This window comes from Triticum dicoccoides, chromosome 6A (genome assembly GCF_002162155.2).
Source record: "Triticum dicoccoides isolate Atlit2015 ecotype Zavitan chromosome 6A, WEW_v2.0, whole genome shotgun sequence".
Taxonomy (NCBI): domain Eukaryota; kingdom Viridiplantae; phylum Streptophyta; class Magnoliopsida; order Poales; family Poaceae; genus Triticum; species Triticum dicoccoides.
The window spans coordinates 325,136,913-325,148,709 of NC_041390.1; the positions used below are offsets into that span (position 1 = coordinate 325,136,913).

An 11,797-nucleotide genomic window follows, 5' to 3' on the forward strand; every position below is an offset into this window, starting at 1 on the left:
GAATGCAGCAAATGATATGTCGTTGGAAAGCTTGAACAAATGCAAAACTTTTTTGTATATATTTTTTCTCCCAATTCCTTTCGGTTTTAAGTCAATTTTGAAAATGGCTAAAAAAGTATTTTTCCTGTAATTTCTACAAAATTTATTGGAATGAGACAAATAATATACCGCTGAAAAGCTATGGAATGAAACTTGTCCATGTTGATGGTTTTCTCTGATTCCTGGCAGTTTTCAAGTCATTTCAAAAACGGCAGGATCATTCGTTCTGCCATTATCACGAAACAGATTCATAGAAAATGCACCGCGTGACGAATGTCCATCCACTACTCGTAGTTCTCCATCCACTCCCCGGAATTCAGCGGGTGATATACCGATGGAAAGCTGCTGTCAACACGCAACTTTCCCGTGTTGATCATTTTTTCATACTCGCGATGGTTTTATAAGTTTTTCATCTGAAATTCATTCAGCGTAGTAGTTGAACTTCCTGCTATTTTCACATTGAACTTCTGTGATGTATTTTCATTTGTAATTTCCTCATACATTCGTCAATGTCACACAAATAATATTCCGTTTGTACAAACCTCTCTCACATAAATTTTTCAACTTTCTTTGACCAAGGATTTGAACTTACACAAATGATATTTCTACCATTTTGAAGTAAATTAGAAAATGACGAGATCATGATTTCTGCCTTCATCACGAATGGAAATGCACTGCGTGAAGTACTTGAACTTCTCGTGCATGTCTGTTTGAACTTCACACTGTTTTTGACATGCTGTTTTTTCCACTGCGTGAAGTAGTTGAACTTCTAGGACATGTCTGTTTGAACTTCACTTTGTTTTTGACGTGCTATTTTTTGATGTGCTATTTCTTGCACTGCGTGAAGTATTTGAACTTCTGGAACATGTATGTTTGAAATTCACTCTGCTTCATTTTATTTTATTTTCTTATATGAAATACACACCATGTAGTACGTGAACTTCCAATTTGTTATCACTTTGAACTTCTCTCTGGTTTGAGAGAGTTATTTTCAAACACGAAAACAACATATTTTAAATGAATTTTGGACATCTAAATACATGGTGAACCTCTCTCACAAGATTTTTTTAACTTTTCCTCGCCGAGCACTTGAACTTCTAGCAACCATTTTTTCATTTATGAGTTGTTTTTAAAAGTGCAAAAAATGTCGTTGTGTTTTTTTATTTTTTTGAACAGGTAAATCCTAGGTTTTAATAAACTCCGAACTTCTCGGTTATTTCATTTTCAACTTCGCCTTTTTTATTTTGAATAAAGAATTGTATCCAATTTTTATACAGAAAAAATCGAACATGGAAATACAAGGTGCACCTCTCTCACAAGAATTTTTTAACTTCTCCGGACAGAGCACTTGAACTTCTTTCAACAAACCTTTTAAGCTTTTATTTTTCTAATCTTTTATTCTCACCTGAAATGCATTCCTTGCAGTACTTGAACTTCTCATTGTTTTAACTATGAACTTCTGTTACATTTTTGTGTATACGTCGAATTAGAAACAATTGAAGGTTGAACACCATTTTTTGTAATTTTAAAACATGTAATTGGAGGTCGGACGTCCCGCAATATAAATTCTGAACAACATGCAATTTGTTTTAACCGCTTTTCGGAATAGAGCATGTGATATACCCTTTGGAATAGAGCATAGGAAATACCGTTTGGAAAGTTTTTGAATACATTGTGAACCTCTCTCACATGAGTTTCTGAACTTTCCCGGGGCGAGCACTTGAACTTCTAGCAACAATTTTTTTACCTTTTTATTGTATTTTTCTCATACGAAACACACACCATGCAGTACGTGAACTTCCGGTTGTTATCACTTTGAACTTCTCTCTGGTTTGAGAAAATTATTTTAAAACACCAAAAACAATATATTTTGTTTGTGTTTTTGGACATCTAAATACACTGTGAACCTCTTTCAGAAGAATATTTGAACTTTCCCAGGCCGAGCACTTGAACTTCTAGCAACAAAACTTTTAAACTTCGCCTTTTTATCGTTTTTTCTCGGAGGAAACAAACACCATGCAGTACGTGAAGTTCCGCCAGTTATCACTTTGGACTTCTATTTGTTTCTCTTTAGTAATGGAAAAAATCTAAGTATTTATTGACATCGACCCGCTCTAACTTTTTACAAACAAAATTATAGTTTTTTTCACTTTCTACGATTTGTTTTTTTGTCTCGCGACATTATTAGGCATTTTTTGTTGTCAGTGAAATGGCCTAGACGGTCCTTTTTTCATTTATGAATTTCTTCGGTATATGGTACACGTGAACTTGTGAATTTCTAAAACATGAACTTCGCATTTATATCTAAAACATGAATTTCTAAAACATAACGGTTAAGCTTTTGTTTCGAACAACATGCACCATTTTGTTTTAAACATTCTTTAGAACGAGAATATTTATACACCTTTGAAAAGTTGTTGAATAGGAGAAACTTTTTAATGTAGAGCATTTTGTTTCATATTTGTAATGGATTGAGAGAATTATTTTAAAACACCACAAAAAACATCTTTTTGCATTTTGAACATGTAAATACACGGTGAACCTCTCTCACAAGAATTATGAAATTTTCTCGGGCCTATCACTTTAACTTCTAGCAACAAAATTTGTAGAGTTTTCCTTTTAATTCTTCCTTTTGTTCTCGTTTGAAATTCGTCTTTTTTTAATGATGAACTTCTCGCGTGAATTTTACATGGCTTTTCCCATGTGTTTAGAAGTGAGAGAGTGAATGAAATCTGCTTGTTTATGTCATTGAAGTTTTTGACTTTTTTGAATGTTATTTTTCTTCTTTATTGTCAAGAATTACATATCTTGAAATTTAACTATTCTTGTTTTTGAACTATAAGTAGTGAAAATATTAGAGCAAATAATTTCAAATTATTTTATAAAGTTCTAGTGTGAATCAGAGATAAAAAAAAGTTCAACCTTTATAACTGATCATGAGCACTAGGTAAATAGAATGTTGCTTTTTCTCTGAACCACAAATTATTTTTATCACTGAATAGTAACACACATCCCTCATCCTCTCACACACCACACGTTTCATATCCACACCATGTACGCACTCTACTCTTTTATCTCTTTCACTCCATAATTTTCTCTCTTTGTCTTCTTCCTAGTAATGCCCAAATTGGCTGTACAAGCAAAAACAAGCAGTAGCAGCAGTAGCTCCGTGCTGGCCTTTCTTCTCCTCTATTAGCAGTAGGAGAAATGCATAAATTAAAACAATTTCAAGAGGAAAATTGTCCTACCGCCGCAGCCTACACCGCACAGCGAAACGTTGTTGTTGCCTTTTATGAACATGAAGATGTAGTAGAAGAGCAACAACAACAACCTGATATCTTGGTTGTCCATGTGGTGTAGAGGAGGGGTGCAGCGAGACGCTGGCAGCAGTGGGGTACCACCTCGGTAGGCCTCGACGGCCGGCGCAGGTAACCCAATAGATCATACAGTCTAGAACTCCAGATTTAGACGACCTGAAACAAGCTGACAAACTGTACATGTTTCTAACACAATAGAACTCTGAACCTTCTGAAGAAAAATCACGGTTTGAACAAGACTGTACGATAAGCTGAGTTCGCCTTATCCCAATAAAACTCTGAACCTTCTGAAGAAAAATCACTCTCCCACGGTCCCACACAACGCGAACACAGAAAGCACACCCAGTTCGCCATCTCACCTGGCATGCGGCGAAAAAAGGTTGCTCTCACGTGAGATAGCTAGCTGGTATTATTATGTTTTTACTGAATTATTTTGAAATGATTACATATATGAACTGAATTTTCAAGCATAGGGATGCACCTTTTTGAGCATGCTTAGTTTGATTAACCCTTGATGTAATCGAACTAATGTTTTTGATTGGTGGTAGGAGTCGGTTTAGAACAAAGAGAGATGGTGATTTGTACCACACTTTTTTTGGTTCTCTTGGCAACTCAGCATTGTGTTCTCAACGGCTCATGAATATAACAAATGTATTACATGTTGAAAACAATTTATCGCGGCGTAAACTGAGCCTAGGGCGCATACAAGATTACTCTCGAAATTACTTGCTAATCCTGCTGTGTTCCCGACACCATATCTCGTTCCATCAAGTGATGCAGCAGCTCAAGATACACAAGGATGTTGTTTCTCCATGGGCTCATCTATTTGCGGTCTTGAAGCTTCATTAGGCACTATGGGTAGTCTGGGTACAAACAACATCAGCTAGGCAGTGGAAGGAACCAATCTGGCATGCACGCCTACTTATGTGCTATAGAAGATGAGTCCATGACGCTGCATTGATTTGTCCATGAACTGCAAAATGGGTACAAGAAATGAAGGAGATCAGTACTTGGCGAACAAGTAGGCCGATAACAATCAGAATTCAGAACATCCAACCACGTATATCTAAGCATTCCAACAAGGAGTAACTAATGGAACTTATCATGCTTTGCTTGAAAGTATACACTAAAAGTAACTTCTGAGATGCTTCACTCAGCTGATCAGCTACAAGAAACCAAAAGTAATACACAACAACCTCTAATATTTTCATTTTTTAGGGGAGTAACATCTAAACACTAGGAAGTGCATAAACCAGAAAATTTTGTCAGCCACAAGTGTTTTTGTGTTCCCCTACATACACACAACAATCATCATCTTCCATATACATGGACTTCATTTTTCCGACAACATGAACTTTGTTGTTGTCGCTATATATGAACTTCTCCTGTAAACAAAGAGAGACTATGTATTGAGCCAAGGTGGAATCTTACAAAGAAAACACACTTTTTGTGTTTGAGGCATATACACAAACAGCTTGTGTGCACTGCCAGTTGAAGGAGAGGGCGGCTCAATGAGGAGGCGATGGAGTGCGGGGGCAGAGTCGAAGGCAGCAGCAGCATGGAGGAAGAGGGCAGCAACATCATGGAGGAAGAGGGCGCTAATGCTGACTAGTGTGGTGCGCGGTGGCACTGCTGAGCGCCGAATCCAGGAGGTCGACCGGGAGGAGCAAGGTGGCAGCGCGGGGTGGCGTGGGTAGCTCTTAGGCCGGCGATGGAGAGAAGAGAGTGAACTCAAGGGAGGGTCACCGGTGGGGGAACGTGCATCGCATCGCCGATCTGGGGAGGCGCGTGATGGAAGAAGGCCGCAGTGGCAGAGGTGGAAGGTCGCGGCAGCAGAGGAGGAAGGCTGCTGAGGGGCGAATTCCGGTGACGCCGGCGGTGAGTTGGTGGTTGTCGCGCGACGGCAGGATCCCAGCGATGGGAGGTTGGGTTGGTGGCGGTTGTGCAGCAGCAGGATCCCGACGGCAACGAGGTGGATTGGCGGCTGGATCCCGACGACGGGGCAGTGGATTCGTGGCTGGATCCCGGAGGCGGGGGAGGTGGGTTGGTGGTGGTCGCCGACTCGCCGTTGGCTGGATCCTGGCGGCGGGAAGGTGGGATGGTGGAGTTTGGGACGGGAGGTGGAAGAGATGGGGTGCCCGAACAGTGGGGGCGCTTTTTTTTTCTTTGCCACCGTTCGGGAGTTCGGAAACACCTAATCAGGCCTATATAGGGTGATCGTGATCCAAATAGTTATTCTAATTCTAGGATTAGAATAGTGTTTTTCTATATATATACACGCAAACGAGATCTATTTTTTTGCATATTCAAAGTTTGAGATTGCTAGCCAGGCCTGCTGCCTGGTAAAACATACTAGAAAATCGAACCATAGGGTACAATCGTGATTTCTTACCGTGGAAAAAAATTGAAGGCGAAACGATGAACTCATGTTTTTATTCAAACAAACATATGCTGTTAGTTAGTGTAAATGTTTTCAAATAGCACATGGTTCACTCACGAAAGACGCGTGGCCACTAAACCGCAGTGGATGCCCCTGCCACGCGCTCGATCTGAGTCGTGTGTTTTGATTGGCCAGAACCCAAACCCCAAGGATCGTACATCTGCACCGTTGCATTCTCCTTGATCGAACTTGCAGTTCCAATTGTGATTTTATTTATATCCACAAATTGCACATAAATTCAAAAAAATTCTTAAATATAGCAAACGATACCTGAAATGCGTGAGAAAATCAAACCCATGGTATAATGGTGATTGCCTACCGTGGAAATTTTTATGAGGCCAAATGATGAAGTCACCGACCACTGGAGTTTGAATTGACACGTCTCCTTTTGGAAACTATGGTCCTTCATGTGAGATGATCTGGTTTGGAAGGAGTGATCATCAAAACTTGTGCCAAACTTTACCAAAAAATTTCCCCGAGGTCATGAGAACACGCCACAGGCACACACCGATTTTGATGATGTCTGGACTCTATCTGCATTCCCAGCAATTAAAATACCAACTAAGCCTACGCCGATTGCCGCACCTCACGGCCAAAATGTTTGAAACTTCTCCTCGTTTCTCAGACAATGGATGAAAACTCACAAAGCAACACATAAACGATTTGTACACCTTCTTAGCTAACTAACACCCAGATGTAGTTGTAGAACAGTTTTCAATTTAATTATATGCACTAAATGAAAGGCAAGTGCAAAAAATGACATAGATATAGCAACGAGACCTGAAATGAGCCGGAAAATCAAACCTAGGGTATATATGTGATTGTTTACCATGAAAAAAATTCGAGGCGGAACGACGTAGTCACTGACAATTGGAGTCCGATGTGCCGCGTCTCCTTTTGGAAACTATGATCCTTCTTGTGAGAAGCTTCGATTTGGAAGGTATGAGCATCAAAAATTGTGCCATCTTTACAAAAAAAAAATCCATGTGATCCTGAGAGCACGCCACGGTGCCACACTGATTTTTGTTATTTCCGGACTCTATATGCATTTCCTGTAATTAGAATACCAACAAGGCATACACCTCTAGTCGCACCCTGCAACCGAACTATTTGAATTTTTCCCGTTTCTCGAACAATGAATGAAATCTCCCAAAGGGACACACAAATGATCTTGCTAGCTAGCACCCACGTGTAGTTGCAACTATAGCAAACAACTCAAATATAGAAAATGGTACCTGAAATGCACAAGAAAATCGAACCATAGGGTACAATGGTGATTTCTTACCGTGGAAAACAATTTGGAGGCGAAATAATGGACTCTTGTTTTCATTCAACAAAAATATGCTGTTAGTTAATGTAAATGTTTTCAACTAGCACACGGTTCACTCACAAAGCGGCGTGTCCACTAAACCGCAGTGGATGCCCCCCTGCCACGCGCTCGATCGGAGTCATGTGTTTTGATTGGCCAGAACCCAAACCCCACGAATCGTACATCTGCACCGTTAGATTCTCCTTGATCGAATGACGATCCTCATCCCTTTCAAGAACACATGCAGTTCTAGTTGTGATTTTATTTATATCCACAAATTGCACATTAAATTCAAAAAAATCTTAAATATAGCAAATGATACCTGAAATCCGTAAGAAAATCAAACCCATGGTATAATGGTGATTGCCTACCATGGAAATTTTTATGAGGCCAAATGATGAAGTCACCGACCACTCGAGTTTGAATTGGCACGTCTCCTTTTGGAAACCATGGTCCTTCATGTGAGATGCTCCAGTTTGGAAGGAGCGATCATCAAAACTTGTGCCAAACTTTACCAAAAAATTTCCCCGGGGTCGTGAGAACACACCATAGGCACACACCGATTTTGATGATGTCTGGACTCCATATGAATTCCCAGTAATCAAAATACCAACTAAGCCTATGCCGGTGGTCGCACCTCACGACCGAAATGTTTGAAACTTCTCCCCATTTCTCAGACAATGGATGAAAACTCGCAAAGCGACACACAAATGATTTGTACACCTTCTTAGCTAACTAACACCCAGATGTAGTTGTAGAACGGTTTTGAATTTAATTATATGCACTAAATGAAAGGCAAGTGCAAAAAAATGACTTAAATATAGCAACGCGACCTGAAATGGGCCGGAAAATCAAACCTAGGGTATATACATGATTGTTTACCGTGAAAAAATTCAAGGCGGAACGATGTAGTCACTGACGATTGGAGTCCGAAGTGTCGCGTCTCCTTTTGGAAACTATGATCCTTCTTGTGAGATGCTCCGATTTGGAAGGTGTGAGCATCAAAAATTGTGCCATCTTTACCAAAAAAATTCCATGTGATCCTGAGAGCACGCCACGGTGACACACTGATTTTCATTATTTCCGGACTCTATATGCATTTCCTGTAATTAGAATACCAACAAGGCATAAACCTCTAGTCGCACCCTACGACCGAACTGTTTGAATTTTTTTCCCATTTCTCAAACAATGAATGAAAACTCCCAAAGGAACACAGAAATGATCTTGCTAGCTAGCACCCACGTGTAGTTGCAACTATAGCAAACGACTCAAATATAGAAAAAGATACCTCAAATGCATGAGAAAAATGAACCATAGGGTACAATGGTGATTTCTTACCGTGGAAAACAATTTGGAGGCGAAATGATGAACTCTGGTTTTCATTCAAATAAAAATATGTTGTTAGTTAATGTAAATGTTTTCAACTAGCACACGGTTCACTCATGAAAGCCGGGTGTTGTCACATCCCTACTTCTGGTCTGCTCTGGGTTAGCTAGTCTTGTGTTGCATCATGTTTAAATTTCTCTTAAACCTGAATTGGGGATCAATAAACCCCAGCACCCCCTGAAAATACCAGGTTCAACTAAAAATCATTTCAATGAATCCAAAATTCCCTTCACAAAAGTTCATCATTTTTGAATTGGTCTAGAACCTCTCCCAAAAATGGTGCACATTTTCTAGGCCATTCTGGATTTTTGAATTAAATTATATAGTATTGCATTTGGGCATTTAATTGCTAATAATATTTTAAATGCTCAAATAATCACAAATTGAAATGTTTGCTGTTGGAAATATTCCAAACAGTGACATGGAGCAGTTTCATGATTTTTGGAGATACCCTGTCATTTTTAATAAAGCCAAACACAATTACATAAAATAGAAAACATAAAAGGAATGATAGAGAGAGGAGAAAACCTTACCTGGCGCTTACCTCCTCGCAGCCCACCTGGCCCAACTCCAGCTGGCCCAGCCCACCGCGGTCGCCACCGTCTTCAACCTCCTGCCAGTAGGCAGGAGGGCGTGTGCCCGACGCACGCCAGCACACGCGCGCCACCTCCTACTTGTTGCCGCCTTCCCGATGTCGCCCTGGAGATGCCACACACCTCTGTGCCTCTCTCTCGCTCTTTGGTTCTCTCCCCCCTCGCTCCTCTGCTTTCCCTCCCCATGGCCAAGCATAACCACCGCCACCGACGTCGTTCGCCGCGGCCAGAGCCACTGCTCCGCCTCTCCGTCGTGTCTAGAAGAACCGCCCCGTCGCCCTACTCCTCCTCGCTGAGCCGCACGGGTCGGGAAGACCTGCTTCATCCTGAACGCCGCCATCTTCTTCCGCGGGATCCGGCGATCCCCGTCGTCACCCTATCGCCAGTAGGCCTTCCCCGAGCCCGACGAGTACTTCAATCGACGCGTTGTGAGCCTCCGGTCACTTTCCCCCTAACTCCGCGTCCTTTTGCACACCGTAGCCGTCGTGTTCATCGAGGCCGAAGCTCACCTCCGCCCGAGCTCGTCGCCGGTGTCAGTCCGGTGACCTTTTGGTCATGCTAGCATGCCCAACAGCCTCGTTAGCACGTGCAGCTGCCGTAGATGCCAAGCAACACACGCCTTGCTCACCGTAGCGACAAATCCGTCGACGCCCGAGCTCCAGTCGCCGCTGACCTCGACGCCGTCGTCGTTTCCGGCCGCCCCAGCAGGTGCTGCTTGCAGCGTTGGATGCGCGCGTTCTCCAGCAACGCGTACATGCCCTCGGCCGCGGGTTTGGTCGCCCGTGGGCGGAACCCGAGCCGTTCCACGATCACTGACCTCGCCGGCGGCTAACTCCGGTTGTGCTGATGTGGCACAACCATTAGCAGCTAATTGCGCCATTAATTAACCTCCGGTGAAACTGACAGCCAGGCCCCACATCCTAACTAACTGGCTAACTAAACTAGATTAAGTTTAATCTAATTACCCTGGACCCATGCGTCAGCATTGACTGTGCTGACGTGTCCGTTGACCTGGTCCCACTTGTCATTGACACTAAACAGCACTGTGTCACTGACCAGTGGACCCCACTGGTCAGGTTTGACCTAGACCGTGCCCCGTTGACCTGCTGATGTCATGATGATGCCAGGCTGATGCAGTAATATATTTTCTGGATTATAAATAAATCAGAAATGATTTATTTGTTTCAGAAAATATCCTAAACTTCTAAAAATCATATAAAATCAACCGTAACTCCAAATGAAATAAATTATATACGAAAAATTATCAGAAAAATTCAAGGAATCCATCTGTACCATTTTCATGCATGTTAGAACAACTTAGGGCCATTTTTAGGACAAATAAAATGAATGGTATTTAAATAGCCACATGTGGAGTTTGAATTTGAACTTTGGGTTCAAACCAACTCCATTTAATTGTGTTGCAAGTTGCATTAGCTCAGTCAACAACATTTTCCATGTCATTGTCATGCATCATGTTGTGCATTGCATTGATTGTGTTCCTTCTCTGTTGCCGGTGGTTGTTCCCTCTCGATAGACGTTGTGCCGACGCTGCGATCGTTGACACTAATGAAGACCCAATGATATCTTCAGAAGTGCCAGGCAAGCAAAAACCCCTTGTTCATTCCAATACAATCCCACTCTCTCGCTCCTGCTCTCTTTTATTGCATTAGGACAACAATGATTCATCTGTTACTTGCTGCGGTAGTTGAAACCCTTATCCTCTGCATGACCTGTCATTGCCACAGTAAATAGATGAAACCCACTAGCATGAGTAGGAGTTGTTTGAGCCCTGATGTGCCTACTCGTTCATGCTTGTTTGTCATGCCTGCTACTGCTTGGAGTTGAGTCAGGTCTGATTCATCGGGGATGAATTGGAACAGTGATGAACATGTCCTACTATGTGTGAGGTAAGTGTGTGAACACGATTTGGTAAAGGTAGCGGTGAGAGGCCATGTAGGAGTACATGGTGGGTTGTCTCATTGAAACCGTTCTTAGGAACTGAGTTCTGTGTTTGTGATCCATGAACAGCTACTACCATGCATTGGGCCCAAAACCAATGGACCCTCTCGACTTATTAACTGCCCTTGCCCTCTGTCCAGGAGTTGCAACTAGTTTCTGGTGTTTGTAGGATATGTGTTGGCGGCCGTGCGTAGCGCTGACCCTAGGGGTGGGCTATGATGCGGTAGATACACCGTAGCACGGTGTACCGGGAGGCCGTTTGGTGTCTCGGGAACCCTGCACACATCGTTTGGGGCTGTCAGCGAAACTTCGGCCGGATCTCCTCGCGGATGGAACCCGAATAGGCGATAAACCTGGACTAGAGACTTGTGTGGTTAGTCAGGTCGTGGCCGACTCCCTCACCAGGCTTCCGCTTGAAGGTTGCCGAGATACACGACGTGTACATGGTGGTAAGTGCCGAGAGCATCTGTGAAGAAGTACACCCCTGCAGGGTTATAAATGATCTATTCGAATAGCCGTGTCCGCGGTAAAGGACTTCTGGGTTGCCTATAATAGTTCATAGACAATTGAAAGTGAATACTCTAAAATGCGCAAGATAAGCGTGAGTGCTATGGATGGCCTTCTCAAAGGGAGACGAGAGTGAATCCATAGTGGTGTATTGAATGGTGAATATGTGGACTCGTGTGCGCCACCTCAAAAGAGTTGCTTGCAGTCGTAGTTCAGGTTAGCCATTGAGTCAAAGCTGGCTTGCTGC

General features: G+C 42.4%; 1 protein-coding gene across 1 annotated transcript in view; it reads right to left on the reverse strand.

Annotated features, from left to right (window-relative positions):
* Positions 1–3,928: 3,928 nt before the first annotated feature.
* LOC119315849 overlaps positions 3,929–11,797 on the reverse strand; it is a 13,996-nt gene continuing 6,127 nt past the window's right edge. Inside the window, exons 2-3 of the mRNA XM_037590312.1 lie at positions 4,801–5,550; positions 3,929–4,329 (exon numbers count right to left, since the gene is read on the reverse strand). Coding sequence (XP_037446209.1) covers positions 4,279–4,329; positions 4,801–5,550 — 801 coding nt within the window. The 3' untranslated portion in view covers positions 3,929–4,278. The remainder of the gene's footprint in view (positions 4,330–4,800; positions 5,551–11,797) is intronic.